This window comes from Eupeodes corollae, chromosome 2 (genome assembly GCF_945859685.1).
Source record: "Eupeodes corollae chromosome 2, idEupCoro1.1, whole genome shotgun sequence".
Lineage (NCBI taxonomy): Eukaryota > Metazoa > Arthropoda > Insecta > Diptera > Syrphidae > Eupeodes > Eupeodes corollae.
Genome location: NC_079148.1, coordinates 32610165 through 32626342, shown reverse-complemented (window position 1 = coordinate 32626342; position 16178 = coordinate 32610165). Strand labels below are relative to the sequence as shown.

General features: G+C 34.2%; 2 protein-coding genes across 2 annotated transcripts; both read right to left on the bottom strand.

The window, feature by feature from the left end:
• Nucleotides 1–2345: 2345 nt before the first annotated feature.
• LOC129947865 (uncharacterized) lies at nucleotides 2346–3173 on the bottom strand. Its single transcript, XM_056058602.1, has 2 exons — nucleotides 2608–3173; nucleotides 2346–2548 (listed from the first exon to the last, which is right to left on the bottom strand). Exons 1-2 carry the CDS (start codon nucleotides 3109–3111, stop codon nucleotides 2423–2425), a joined length of 630 nt encoding a protein of 209 aa, XP_055914577.1. The 5' UTR covers nucleotides 3112–3173; the 3' UTR covers nucleotides 2346–2422.
• Nucleotides 3174–8885: 5712 nt separating this feature from the next.
• LOC129946210 (non-homologous end-joining factor 1-like) lies at nucleotides 8886–10260 on the bottom strand. Its single transcript, XM_056056308.1, has 5 exons — nucleotides 10031–10260; nucleotides 9786–9965; nucleotides 9590–9728; nucleotides 9311–9527; nucleotides 8886–9239 (listed from the first exon to the last, which is right to left on the bottom strand). Exons 1-5 carry the CDS (start codon nucleotides 10175–10177, stop codon nucleotides 8999–9001), a joined length of 924 nt encoding a protein of 307 aa, XP_055912283.1. The 5' UTR covers nucleotides 10178–10260; the 3' UTR covers nucleotides 8886–8998.
• Between the last annotated feature and the right edge of the window lie 5918 nt (nucleotides 10261–16178).

The following is a 16178-nucleotide window of genomic DNA, read 5'->3' as shown; positions in this document are numbered from 1 at the left end:
TCCTACAACTTCTTAAACGCTATGACAAGTTTTCTAATTTAATTTAAAAATCTTCATATTATCAGCAGAAACCGAGAATCTTACTTGAACCCAGATATGACGTCGCGGTCGTCGTTGTCGTTATTTGACAGGATAAACAGAAATGGGTCAAGATGGCTTCACTGAGGAACCCCAGATTAAGCAACAAAAGTTTCTAAATGACAATTTCTAGATTTCTCTTGCTATCATCTATTCTTAAAGTAAGATTTGGTGCCAGCCATAAGAAAGAGTGGAGATTTAAGTTGGTCAAAAACATAAGAAAAGTCGGTGTATACACAGTCAACTTATTCAAAACCTAGTTCTGAAGCGTGTGAACATTTGTTAAAGAATGTCAGAAATGTTTTCAGTGGTTGAACTTTTTTTCCCGAATCCGTGTTGCTGTTCGAAAATGAGATTTTAACTAAAAAATGGAAGGAAATGTCCATCTTGCTTCCTTTGTTGGATTAGTGTGAAAAATGGCTTCTTCCATATGCTAGGAAATTTTCCTGTTTTCTTAGAGAAAGTTCGAATTTGAACATAATGGGTTCAACTAAAGCAACTCTACACTTTATTTAATACTTTTGGTGGAATACCAATGGGACAGGCAAAGCAGTAATTATTCAATACGTAAATAAAAATCAAGGACCGTACTCTGCAGCACAGGAGTATGAATACAGCTAGTTCTAGAAAAGGAGTGGGATTTATGAAAACACATATATGTACTTTATCTAATTCAGGTTTATTACAAAATTACTCTAGGAAATTTGTGTGGAAAGTGTTACAAATATCAACAATTTATTTAAAAAAAGGTTAACACATGTGAAATTAAATGGAAATCCATCGGATTTTTACTTTAAGTTATAAAGCTTTCAAAATCTTTTATGATTAACTTTTAAAGAGGTACCCATATCAATAATATAACTTTAATATAAAAAATAGAAAAAGTCTTAAATGCTTAAAAATAGTTCAATATAAAAAGAGAATTTAGTTGATGACAGAGTTTTGCGGTAAGTTTGTTATGCCTTAATTACCTTTGTTATGCACGTGGTGTTCTTCGTTTGCCAGGAGTGGATAAAGTTTGTATTACTTAATTTCTTTAAGGATATTCATACATGTTTTAACCAAACAATTATTAAGTATTTCATACAAATTTAGCTCTGATTTTTCAGTATTAATATAATAATAAAGTATCAGCAATTAAGGAAATTGTCAAATCTCCAGAAGACTACTGAAAATTTGCTCTTCTAAAGTTAAATTATATCCTGACTGAAAACTTATGTGTCAAAAAAGCTTGTCTTAAGTCAAGTTTTTGTCAAAGCGATTGCATTATGTGGAAATGATTGGAAAGAACTCAGCAGTCATGCTGCGTTTTGATAGAAGAGATTAATCCTGATTAAGTTTTTTGATTGGGTTTTAAATATAAGCAACAGCTTGTTTTTGGATTTGAATAAATTCTTTGACGAAAGTCTTCGGGGGTCAGAAATAAGTGTTACAAATAGATCTGCAAAACATGGCATTCATTACTAATTTAGTTATAAATAACTGATTTGAGTACCTTATCCTAACAGATGAGATACAAGGTATGCTCTTGGTAGATACTAAATGAGAAATTATATATTTAAAGGTTTGAAGAGATATGGATAGGATACATATACAAATTAAAATATTTTGATTATCAAAACAGGTTTGTTAGAGATGGAATTATCCACTATCATTACTGATCCAGAAACGGAGTCGTTATTCAAAGCTGATTTGGAGTCCAATATTGAAGGTACATGAGAGGTTCGGGTGAATAAGTAGCCATTGATATTTGATCGTTCTTAGACAAATTTCACCAAACGTTGTCAACAATATTTTGTTTTAAATATATTAAGTTTGAAGTCAATACCTTTGTTTGTTCTCAAGATAATTAACCCGAAATCACTTTTTACCAGAATTGTTTTGTTTTTTTTTGTCCACCTAATGTTGACAATATTATCAATCCTCAAGATTTTCGAGTCAAAAGACAGTTTTTCCCAATTGTCAGTAGTATTGTTTTGAAGGTTTTTTAGGTGAAATTTTGGTGCCAAATACTTACAACAATATTTTTCATAAGATAAACTTAGTTCTAAGCCAATATTTTTATTTGTTGTTATGATTTTTTCAGACGAAAACTATTTCTTACCAATTTTTGTATAGATTTAGAAACTATAATTGAAATGTTTCCAAGTTCATACTGATTCACTATAAGCCTTATCATTTCAGTGTATTCATATTTATTAACATTCATAAACTTCTAATCTCAGGGCTTCAAAATATATACTTAAAAGTCGTGTATGGTACATTTATTGTATGTGCTAAATGTGTTTATTTAATTTTTAAAATATTACAGTTATAATATTTTCTTCGTACAAATGATATTTATTTATTTGGTGCATCTGTACACGGTTAGAGTCTTTCCTGACTTTGTACGGAATGTCACATTACGACAGGTTGCTCGCTTCATTCTCGATGGAACACTCTCAACCAGTATTTCTTCGTTATTTGTTTCCTATTAAAATAATAATGTTAAACATTTTTAAGGAATAGCAATAATAATCGGAAACATACCTCGTCAATTTCGTCATAGTCAACTTGATTAATTTCATCGTTTAATTCTTCAGAAGCATCATTTCTCTGTTTTCCGAGATTGGGTTGATTTTTTTTCGCAATGGTGAACAATGGTTTCTTCAATACCGATAATGGAATTCCACGTACGGCTTCGTTCGAAATCTCATCGTTCAATCCTTCAGAAGGATCATTTACCTGTTTGCTGAGAATTTTTTGATTTCTTTTCGGGGTGTTAACCAATGGTTTCTTCAATGTCGACAATGGAACTCCACGTAAGGCTTCGTTCGAAATCTCATCGTTCAATCTTTCGGAAGGATTATTTGCCGGTTTTCTTAGTAGATGTACATTTTTGTTTGGTTTGTTATTCAATGGTTTCTTCAATGTCGATAATGGAAGTCCTTGTAAAGTTTCTTTCGAAATTCCAACTGGTTGCTTCTTGGGTGGTGATGGAAGTCCGAAAACCACAGTAAGGAAGGCCAACAAAAATACAATCTTAAAAGACATTTTGTTTAAAAATTTATTGAAATTATAATAAGATGAAAATAATATTTCTTGTTATATTTAATGTTTCAACTGGAATTTGATACCTTACCGAGATTGTGTTCACCTTTTATAGCTCACGAATAAAAGATAAGCAACTTGCAAAAAGAACATATCTTTAGATAAAAAACAATTAATCGTAATCATTTGAAGGCTTGCTTAAACAATCTATTTTTCTTACAACAAAATGTCGGTCTGTTATACGATCATGAGTGAACTTTATTATTTTAAAAATCTTCATGTCCTCAGCAAAGATGGGAACATTATATGAGCACCAACATAGTGTTACGTCATCGTTAATCGCCAGGATCAAAGACGGTGTATACACAGTCAACTTCATAACCTTGTTCTGAAGCGTTTGAACATTTGTCGGGAATCAATGTTGCTGTTCGTTACTTAAAATATGCAAAAAAGTTTTGCAAATTTCCTTTCTGAAATTATACTGTTTTTAGAGGAAGTTTGAATATGAATGTAAAGGGGTTAAAGTGAGGCATTTCTACACTTTTTTAATACTTTCGGTGGAATACCATCGGGACTGGCGGATCAAGACCATACTTTGCAGCACAGAAATATGAATGCAGTGCAGTTACTTTTAGAAAATGAGTATAAATTAAGAAAATACAATCATATACTTCAGATTTATTAAGAAATGACTCCCAGAGATCTGTCGCAAAAAAGTGATACAGATATCGACAGTTTAACTTATAGAGATATTATTGTAAGTGAAGTAAACTGGAAGGGTATCAGATTTGGTCTTAAAGGTAGCATGTTTTCAAAATCTTTTAGGAATCATCTTTTACAGAGGTATCCGTTTTGTATTATCTTTTAAAAAGGTACACTAATATAAGAAAACTAGAATTATTAGTAAATAGTTCAATATAAAAAGAAAAGTTAGTTGAAGACAGAACTAAGAGGTAAGTTTGTTATGCCTTATTCCCTTTATTACGCCAAGAGTGGATACAGTTTTTATTACTTGATTTCTTTAAAAATACATTTTTTATCCAAACAGTTATTAAGTCATACAAGTTTGACTCTCCTTTATCAATATTAAAAATTATAATGTGTGTAAATATCACCAATGGTTAAATCTTCAAAAAACAACAATTAATAAAATTATATCCTGACTGAAAAGTTATACATATGTCAATAAAGATTGAATTGCCAAATTTCTGTCAAAGCGAATTATTCGTGTGGGAAAAATTAGAGAGTTTATTAAATTCATTCACTTAATTTCATGGGCCTGGTGTCATAACCGGACTCGGTCTAATAGGAAAGCACACCACGCGACTAGGCGTATTCTCAAATGACTTTTGCAGAAGCTGTATGGACGAGGAAGAGGAGGAAACAGTTCTTCACCTCCTCTGTACATACCCTGCTCAAGCTCAAAAACGCAAGAATTACCTAGGAGAATTCATCTTTAATGATCTTAACGATCTAAATCATATCAAAGTTAATCAGCCTCTCACGTTTCGTAAGAAACTGAAACTGGTTCCGTTCAGCTTAGGAGGAAGCCTCAAGAATCATGTGGTATAAAAATGAGCCTTGGTGTGTCCGTTTCCCTCATGGACAGCTTTAACCTTACCTTATCTAACCTATCCTGAAGCCTAATATTAGTGACACAACTATTTGGCTTTAGTACCTACCTAAACCTTACAAGACATACTCTTGGTAAGATACTAAATCAGAAAATATATCTTCTGAAGTTCGTTGAGAAACAAACATTATTTTGGAATTCGAAGCAGCATTATTAGGAATGGAATTATTTATTACTCTTCCAGAAACGAAGTACGCTATTGGAAGTTGAGTTGGAGTGCAATATTGGAGAAATATAAAGAGTTCGGGTGAGATCAGTCAACATTGAGGAGCAATTGATGCTTTATTGTTTTTATAAAATGTTGTTGTTTTATAAACCAAAAATTGTTACCAAATTCTAAGCCGGTATCTTTATCTGTTGCTATAAGATATTCCAGTTAAAACTAATTTTTACCAAATTTTCTTAGATTAAACAAAAACTATAATTGAAAATTTTTTTTTATCTCAAGGTTTTAAAATAAGTATAATTAAAAGTCATGTAAGGTATATTATTATTGTATGTGCAAAATAGTTTATTTAATTTTTTAAATATTGCGGTTATGATATTTTCTTCGTACAAATAATATTTATTTATTTGGTGCATCTGTACACGGTTAGAGTCTTTCCTGACTTTGTGCGGAATGTCACATTACGACAAGTTGCTCGCTTCATTCTCGATGGAGCACTCTCAACCAGTATTTCGTCGTTATTGGTTTCCTATTAAAATAATAATGTTAAAAATTTTTAAGAAAAAGCAATATTAATCAGAAACATACAATTTCGTCATAGTCAACTTGATTAATTTCATCGTTCAATCCTTCAGAAGCATCATTTTTCTGTTTTCCGAAACTTGGTCGATTTTTTTTTGCAATGGTGAACAATGGTTTCTTCAATACCGATAATGGAACTCCACGTAAGGCTTCGTTCGAAATCTCATCGTTAAATCCTTCGAAAGGATCATTTACCTGTTTGCTGAGAATTTTTTGATTTCTTTTCGGGCTGTTAACCAATGGTTTCTTCAATGTCGACAATGGAAGTCCACGTAAGGCTTCGTTCGAAATCACATCGTTCAATCCTTCAGAAGCATCATTTGCCTGTTTTCTTAGAAGTTCTACATTTTTGTTTGGTTTGTTAATCAATGGTTTCTTCAATGCCGATAATGGAAGTCCTTGTAAAGTGTCTTTCGAAATTCCAACTGGTTGCTTCTTGGGTGGTGATGGTAGTCCGAAAACCACAGTCAGGAAAGCCAACAAAAATACAATCTTGAGAGACATTTTGTTTAAAAATGTATTGAAATTAAAATAAGATGAACAATAATATCTCTTGTTATATTGAATGTTTCAACTGGAATTTGATACCTTACCGAGATTGTGTTTACCTTTTATAGCTCACGAATATTACAGATAAGCGATATGTATGATATGAAGGCTCTTGCAAACAAACATTTTTTTAATTGTAATTTTTAATCTTGAACGTCCTCCTTTGTTTTATTTTGTTTAGTTAATGAAATGGGTAAAAACCCTTTTAAGTAATTTGCATATAAAATCATTTCAGTTGCATTTCAATGAAATTTCCTGTGTTAAAATGCTTACTCGAATACTGTCCGATTAATTTATTAAACCTTTCCGGGTTATGCATTAATTAATTGCAAATATACATATGTACATGTTTCATAATTTTTGATTAATTGCAATCTTACATATTTTTTCCTACAACTTTTTAAACGCTGTAAAGGTTTTCTAAAAATTTGGTTTTAATGCAGTCTATGGTTTGAATCACTAATCAAATTCTATATTGAAGCTCCTGCACATGAATAAGTCATGAGTAGATACAAACGTTAGAATTTCATCTTTATGATTTGTTTTCAAATTCATGAGCTTCTGATTGGTATTAAGCCGTATTTTAATGGAGTTTCAAAGTGGGGAGAATTATTTAAACACAAGACCAGTCCCACTATTGGTGATACAGTAGTGCTTAATTCACATACGACAAAAATTTACAAGCATATTTAAGTTTCCTCAAACTATGAAAGAAATTGGTACCCCCTCCCAATCTGTGCTCTAGTAACTTACTTAAGTGTATTGAGCAGTATAAAATCGTTTATTTATTCACTTCGTTTGAATACTTACGGATTATGCTCTAATAAAATAGCCACTTGCATTCCTACCCTAATGGTACCCAATCTTAATACTTGTTTTTGATCATCAGTATACCCTCGAGCATAACTCGGGCGTACTTTCAAGCACGAAGATTTATTCTTCTGCCGTTCTAAGGTAACGTGCAAAGCTCGCTCTCACTCTTTCCCAGTCAATGCAATGTTAGGAAATTCAAACCTTTTTTCTTTTCTTTTATTCAGCCTTATTGTGAGTTTCGCCCGAACAACATTCCACCCGGAAAATTTGACTTTTCACTTTTCGCCTATTGTGAGTTTCACCCGAAAAATTATTCATGTTCGAAAAATTCTCCTTATTGTGAACGATCATTTCGGGTGGAATGATATGCCGTTAACAGTGATAATTTTCACTTATTTTTATGAGGCGAACGAGAGCACAATAAGGCGGAAAATGTAAGTTGTTTGTTTATTTTTTAAGATAAGAAAAGTTTAAATTCAAGTTTTTTGTTATAATGCAGGAGCAAAACAATAAAAAAAGACCAAAGTGATATGCTGCTTAGTAAAATGCAGGAGAATCCAAAGGCTTTACTAAAGCAAATCGAGAGTGGCCCAATTTTGGAAGAGACTTACCTTGGAATTAGTGCAGGGCCGCCAGTGAAGAGTGAGTTTGAATGGAAAAAAGTAAGAATCAATTTTATTGTGCTTGCCACCGATTAAAATGAAAACATGCATGCTTTTAGGTTTGGACAGATCAGAAGCGATACGTTAGAAAAAAGGGATCAGCAAATAAAGTGCATCAAAAAGGTACAGGAGGTGGGCCAAATAAAACGAAAAAGTTTTCACCTTCGGAAGAGACCATATTCCAACTTGTAGGAATGAAGGAAGCAGTGGAGGGAGTAGGAATTTCGCTGTCCTTTGGTTTGGCTCGCCCACAAAATGATATACAAAGTGCCAAACAATGCGAGTATGATGCTACATTGCACCCGAATGAGGTAGAGTGCGTTGAAGCTGCTGATGATTTTCTATTTGAAACGGAACTCATACAGGAAGACAACAAGTGCAACCAACTCCTACAACATCTCAAGCCGCAAAGAAAAGAAAGATGAGTACCAATGATATCATTTTGGAGGAGCTACAGACACAAAAAATACTTTGTAGCAAAGTGACCAAGGGGGTTTCTGTAATGAGAGACCACAACACTGAAGTCCAGAGCGGCATTAAGAAGATGTACAGATCATTGGACCGCCTGGGTGATATTAACAAAGAATAATAAAGAAATGGAAAATCTTCGTAAGTCTGAGCTGGAAAACAAAATTGAGAAAGACCGAAGAATGTTATAGTTGGAAGAAGAGAAGATTGAAATCATGCGAAGAAGAGATTATAATGACCAAGCATTTTAAAAATACGATATTCATACAAAGAAATCTTAAAAATGCATATATAAGACAAAAGCTGTGATTTTTTTTTACCTAGATAATAAGTTGACTGAATTTGAAATGAAAGCTGTGAGATTATTTATTTACTAGAATTAAGATCAAAACTGAATTTAAAATCCAATTTTAATTTTAAGACAAGAGTTAAAGTTATAAAAAAAACTATTTTATTGCAATATAAGAATACTACAAATTAAAACATTTAAAAACTAAAGAGAATTTGCGATGTCTGTGCGAATGAGCTGGCTTATTGTCAGATAGCTTGAGTGCAATCTATCGGGGGAAATCTTTTCCGGGCGAAACTCACAATAAGGCTGAATTTTAACCCGAACAATCTTACAGATCGGAAACATTTTCGTATCACTAGAAAATCGTTGTACGGCAAAGTTTCATGTGTATTTTTCTCTCATTTATACCAATTTTCATTATCATATTTCTCTTAAAGATCAATTTGCGTTCCTTCATCATGCAATGTTTGAGGCGAATTTGGAATGTTCAAAAACAAGAAAATAAATACCATGTTTCTTCTCAATTCTTCCCTTGAACTTAATTTTAAAAACACAAATATTCCAAGAATTTTGCAAAAGTTCCGTCTCTTATATCAAAAGAAAAATTCCAGCTTTTTGTGGAAAAATATACATATACCAAAATTTATTAACTTGCAATATATTAAATTTGAATTAGAGCTTATAATTACATACATAATGTACATTTATCACAAATAACATAGAATTTAAAGAGAATCATGCTTTTCTACTTCTAAACTCGAAGCTAGACGCTTGGCATTCAATTCGTTTAACGATTGAAAAATTCCAGCTAATACATCATCTTGAGGCGACGGTGGCGAAGGCAACGGCGGTGGCGTTTGGCTCAAGCTTTGACTCTGACTAGACTCATATTCCAATGATTCTTTTTGCTTCGATTTTGCTATTTTGGACATTTTAAGATTGCGACTTTCGAAGAGTTTTCTTTTCCTAACAAACAAAAAAAATAAAGAGATTATGGTTTTACAGGAAAACTACACTACCATGAAATTTTTACTAACTTGTTAGGACTTTTTTTGGTTTTGTCTCTGGAAACAAATGTCGTAAGCCGATTTGTTTTTTCTTTGTTATTTTCTGTTACAATGACTTTAATTTCGGCGAGAGGAAAATGTCCTTTAATACTCTCAGATATTTCCAAGAAGCCTCTTGACACTTCATCGACTTGTGAAAAAGGCCGGTTAAATGCTTCTTCATTGAATTCTTCTGTTGCTACGGTTTCTGTAATGAATTAAATAAAATTAAGGTGTGATGACGAGCTTAAACGGAGAATGTAAACTCACTCCTTTGCAAGACAGCTCCTTCTGCAATATACTGCTTTATTTCAACGTCTTTTTTGTTAATTATTTTCTTTAGTTCTTTGATTTGTTCCGCCAAATAGTGAATTGATAGGAATAGGGGATTCGTGATAAGCTTCTGGAACTAAAATATAGGAAATCCTCAATGGAGAACAACTTTAATAGGAAAAAAGGAACTCACTTCATCAGCATGCAATGGTGTGAGATTCCATTCGAAGTTAAAAGGTCGCTCCATGATGTGATACTTCAAAATCACATTTCGACCATAATCTGTAGATTCTATGGAGACACTAGATGGTTTGCCAGATCTTAGAGTTGCAACCACAGTTTCACTGTCATAACAGATGCGTTTGTTCAAGTTCTTTTTCCAATATAAGTTTACTAAACATTAAAGACTGACTAAAATATTATAATGTTGAAAAATACCTTTGATCGTTGAATAATCTCGGTGATGGAACATTTTTCTGACCAAACTTCTTTGAGATCATATAAATAATACGTTATACTGTTTTCTTCTTGAGAGGAACATTTGAAGAAATAATTTTCTTCCGTTGTTTTTATTGCATGCCACATAACTAGTGATATTTAAATTTTGTATTTTTGTGTGTAAATATTAAAAAAGACTTAAAAAAAAGCAGGATTCAGGAGCTGCAACAGAATAAAAAGTTTCGGGTTCCTTTCTATTTTGTGTTTGTTTTTGGGTTTTTGACAAGTTCACATATGATATAAGACTACGTAACGTTACGTGACATTTTATAGTTTGTACACAAACCAAATCAACGTGAACATTAAGAAACGTTTACTTAACAATGGATGTGTTTGGTAAGTTGAGTTTTCTTTAAAATAATTTGAAGATATAGTTCTTGTTTAGTAACCTGCAATCGGGCTTCAGTGGAACTACGAATTGATTAAACGTAAATATTCCTATAGGTAAAGTCATCCATTAAAACAATATGTAAACGAAAAGCAGCATCCTGACTTAAAACCTTTGTTTTTATAAAAAGTGACAAAATGAATTGTATAGTTCTATGTTCTTGCTGCTTTAAGAGAACGATTAATTTTGCAGTTTTTTAGCTCCTAGTTTATTTTTTATATTTCTTTTCTTCACAAATATTTTTGGTAGTTTGGTTAAGCTAATTCAATTTGTCGAGTTGTGTTCTGTTCTGTTGTTTTTCACCGTAAAACTATATTTCCACTAATCACAACAATTACACAAATTGGTCAATAAATTAATTCAGTTTTTCATTCATCATTTTATTTCGTTCACCACAACCCCACTCCAATCTGCGACACCACCAACTATCAACCACTTCACCACAACCCTATGAGATTGTATATTCTCAAGAAGAAAATATGTCTCCACGTCCACATTCGCCCGCAGCATATGTACACGATAATTTTTGTGGATTTGCCTGGACAAATGAAACAGAAAAGTTTTTCATGAGCTTACTTCTTGAGCGGGAAAAGCAATATAGAAGTCCTTGCGTTAAACGAAAGTCATTTTGGGAATCCATTCGAATTAAATTTAGTGCCAAGTATGACCCAAATATAACTTGTGAAATGAAAAAATAATAAATTCACATCAAAAACTACAATTGACAACATATGTTTTTGACAGCTTATATTTGTACGGAGATTCTTGTCCCACAAAACGATTCTGCCTCCGTCGATCTGACATTGAGTGCTCAGTTGATGGTACACGCCTTTTATACTTAAGGGAAAGTGGTGTAATAAAAATTGTTCGCTTAAGTTTTGACATTTATGTTAAATAAGGTTATGTAGTTTATATTATTATCATATCATAGTTTTTATTATTACACAGAAAAACAAAATCAACCATTTTTTGTGTTGCATGACATTGTTTTACCGTTGTTTACTAATTTTGTGCGCAGGGACCTTTGACTGTCTAAGACGGCATCAGAAATTTTGGGTTTCCGATGGAAAGAAAGAAATGTGTTGACCAGAGAAACAAGATATAGTACTACCGTAACAGGGAAAAAGATTTACTTCCTTTCTTTACTATTATTATTATATTTAAGGTGGCGCTACAGTCCGGGGTGGACCTGGGCCTCAACCAACAAGCGTCTCCAGCCAGCTCGGTCCCTAGCTAGCTGTCTCCAGTTTCGAACGCCAAGTTGGTTGAGGTCCTCTCCCACCTGGGCCGCGGTCTTCCTCTACTGCGCCGTCCCTCGGGATTGGATTCAAGACCTTCCGGGCTGGAGCGTTGATGACCATCCGCTCTACATGACCTAGCCATCTAAGCCGTTGGACTTTCTCCATTCTCTATCAAAAATCACCCGAAGAATTTTTCTCTCGAAGCATCCTAAGACGCTCTTATCTTTCTTTGACAGGGTTCAGGCATCAGCGACATAAATGAGAACCGGGATGATGAGTGTCTTATAGATGGTGATTTTACATGCTCGAGAGAGGACTTTACTTCTCAATTGCCTTCTAAGTCCAAAGAAGCAGCGATTTGCAAGAGTTATTCTTCGTTTTATTTCAGCGCTGGTGTCGTTGTCTGTGTTAATAGCGGTGCCTAGGTAGACAAAGTCCTTAACTACCTCAAAGTTAAAGCTGTCCATGGTGACGTTTTGTTCAAGACATCGTTGCTCAGTGTCCTTTTTTTATGACAGCATAAACTTGGTCTTGCCCTCATTGACCACTAAACCCATCTTCTTCGCTTCCGTCGCAATGCTCAAAAACGCTCCACTGACATCACGCTTTGATCTTCCAATTATGTCAATATCATTTGCGTATCCGAGTAATTGGATGGACCTTTAGAAGATTGTGCCTCTAGTGTTGACGGTTTAGTTTTGCACAATTCTTTCCAGAACGATGTTGAAGAAGTCGCATGACAGTGCATCGCCTTGTCTAAAACCTTTTTTAACATCAAATGCATCGGTGAGATCTTTTCCGACCTTGATAGAGCAGCGTGCATTCTCCATCGTCATTCTGCACAAACGGATAAGTTTGACGGGGATGCCAACACTAGACATTGCTCGGTAGAGCTCTTCCCTATAGATGCTGTCATACGCGGCTTTAAAATCGATAAAGAGATGTTGGGTATCGATATAGTTCGGCAGCGATGCCGTCAGCTCCAGCTACTTTGTTTGACTTAAGTTTAGATATAGCTATCTTCACTTCGTCAAGGTCGGGTAAGCAGAATTGTTGATCTGCGTCGCCGAGGTTGAGTGGTTCTATCTCCCTTACAGCGGAATTCGGTTCGTCATCGCCGTTATATAATTTGGAGAAGTGATCTTTCCATATTCTCAGCATGCACTGCGGTTCTACTACGATGTTCCCCTGATCGTCTTTACAGGCTTCGGTTCGTGACAGGTACCCTTGGGAGGTTTTTTGTACCTTTTGGTAAAATTTACGAACCTCATTTCTGTTTATCTCCTCGATCGCGCGCTTCTCATGCTGTCTTTTTTTCCATCTAAGAAGGCGGCGTTCCTCTCCCCTCTTCTGCTCGTAGAGCTCGCGAGCAGCTCTAGTCCTTTTGTGCAGCGCCGTTTTGTATGCCTCTTGTTTCGCTGCGTGCGCTTGCCGGCATTCGTCGTCAAACCAGGGGTTTCGCTGTGGTGGCCGTGTGAAACCTAGCACTTCAGAGGCAGCATCTCTGATGGCTGAAAGGCAATGTTGCCACTGGTTTTTAATGCTTAATGCAGGAAGCATAGGACTCCTTAAGAGGTTATTAGAGACTTGATCGGAAAACGACATGGCAGTCTGTTGCGATTGTAGCCGTATAACGTCAAATCTTCTCACATTACTTCCTTGTTTTGGCTTGGATCGGGATATCCGTAGCCGTACCTTGGCTACAACGAGGTAGTGGTCCGAGTCAATGTTGGCCTCTCGGAATGTTCGGATATTCTGGATACTGGAGAAGTGTCGTGCGTCGATCGCAATGTGGTCAATCCTTTCTTTACTAAAAAAGATAATTTTGTGTTTTTTTTTTTTTGATATTCCGGGTCTAATCAGTATCATCATTGATTCGTCAAAACGAAGTTTAAAATGTGTACTTTTACATAATGGCTAAAAACTTCGTTCCTTACCTTTTGCTCATTCCACAAAGGTTAAAGAAAAATATCCTACAATATCTTTACTTCTTTACAAAATTAAGTACAAGGAACATAACTGGCTTTTATGTGTTGATTTGAAAATGATAAATTTCTCCTGGGCCAACAAAGTATGGCTATACAAAATATCCTTGATTCCTATGCTTATGGGACAGACGAGATAAAGCTGAGCACTCGACAAAAAGAGAATGGCTTTGATTCCCGGTAAGCAAAATGTAATTAATACTCCACTACTATCCAGTGTCGAGAAACGTGCATGGGAAGAGATTGTTTGGGTAATAGGAAATCGTACGGCTACATTCAGCACGTTGAGCAGTTGCTGATACACTTCCAGCGGCTTGGATGCAACATGAGTATAAGGCTTCACTACCTTCACAGCCATCTAGACTATTTTCCTTAAAATCTCGGCGACCTAAGCGAGGAACAGGGAGAGCGCTTTCACCAGGATATTCGCACTATGGAGGAAAGGTATTTCACTCCAGAAAATCCAAAAAACGAAAATTTTATTCAGTATAAATATGTTTAGTAGATTTTTCAAACTTTAACTATGTGCATTTCAATGAAAAATCCTGTCCCTCCATAACTTCAAAACTAGAGCTGCCACATAAGAACAGCATATATTTTTGAAATCAGCGTGGAAAAACAATTTAGATTCATTTAAGTAATTTCATGTAACAAACATGCTGTTTTCCAGTGTTATAGTTCTTCTAAGATTTTCAATGGACTTAGCTTGAAACCAACTTCAAAATCAATGTATGACTTTAAATTTTTGAAGCACAGCCTTTCATAAATCGAAAAAAATCTTGGGCTTTTTGAGGCAAATATATGTTAATTCATAAAGTACTTTTTTTCAATGAAATTCATGATGATTTTCCAAATCTACAAACGCTTATTTCAATATTCTTTATAAACATCTTCAATATCCACATAAGTTGCAAGTCTTATCCCGCCCTACAAACTTTAAAATAAAAAATGTTGAACACGGGTTCATCTTAATTTGAGCACAATGCACATACATACATAAAATGGAAGTTCGGATTCGGAAAGTTTCTCCAAACTTTAGCACTATAAATAATTATTCACAAACTACAAAGGAATTGAAAAAAAATGGGTGGCGCAACCGTTTGAGAACGAGGGCCTAGTTACTGACAACTCTCAACCATTCCTGTGTGCGAGTACTTTTGACAGGAATGGAAGTGACCTACAGCCGAATACGAACGGCAAATTTGAGAAAGCACTTTTCATGACAAGAATTACTCTTGGAGAATTTGTCAATTCCTCGTAAAGGAAATACATTAAAGGTATTTTAAGACTATCAAATAGGGTCCCATAAGTCATACTTAATAAAATCGCAATAGTTCAAAAACATGACATAAGAGAGAAATTATAAGTTAATACCCCTATTGCCATTGGCGAGTCGAAAGAATAAACATGTGAGTGTGCGAAATTGGTATTACGGTTGGCGAATTAGGAACCGTTGATTCGACTTAAATGTCATTACTTTTTCGAAATTTGGTCTCACTCTATTGTCGTTATCGATTGTTCGTTGATTTAAACTTCATTCGAGTTATTTTTTGTCGAAAGTTCATATCAAAAATACTCCATTACCAAGATCGGAATCTCAGACTGACATTTCGGTTTGCCTACAAGCTAAGGACACATTAAATGTGAGAAAGTGTGCGTGAAATGATGCAAAAACCAAACACATTCTCACATTTAGTGTTCCGGCTCATGAAAATGCTTCATTATAGTCTGCAGGCACATCTAAATGCTTTATTTAGAATGTTTTGTGGCCTCGTTCAAAAACTAAACAATCCTAACCAACAGAATCTGAAGTGCTGACATGGTTTTAAATTGAAAGATTTGTTTAGCTTTTTAATTTCAATCTTAATAAATGTTGTTAATGGATATGAAATAAGATTGACCAAATACATATTTAATCATTTATTAGTGCTGGTTTTTATTTACTTAAATTATTTGCGAACGCAATATGAGCTGCAACTGGTTAAGTATAATTGGAAATGGAGAAAAGTGTAACACAACACTTTGTAAAACGACAAAACAGAACATTTTTTCAGCTGTAGTTGGCTTAGAACATTGTTTTGGTGACGTTAGACGTTCAGGTGGAAACAATAGGCGGATGCCTCAAAAATTTGTTTGTACAGACAATGCTACTTTTGAATTTCCATTGCCAACTTTAGCTAGTTTAGATTCCTCAATTAAATTAGTATTTTCATCATTTGAACAGTTCGATAATTGCACGATTAAATTTTTGTTTGTTGCAGGAATATTTCTGAAAATTTCTTTTTGAGGGACTATGTTAGAGTTAGAATTTTGTTTGTAGTTAGATTTTGGAATACAAATTTGAGGGAACCATGTTTTAAAAATAAGTTGCTTTGTGTAAAGCATTTTTAAGGACAAAAATAGGCAATATGGTTAAACACAATACCAACTAAATGAGTGCAATAAATACCTTAAGTATTATTATATTAAAAACC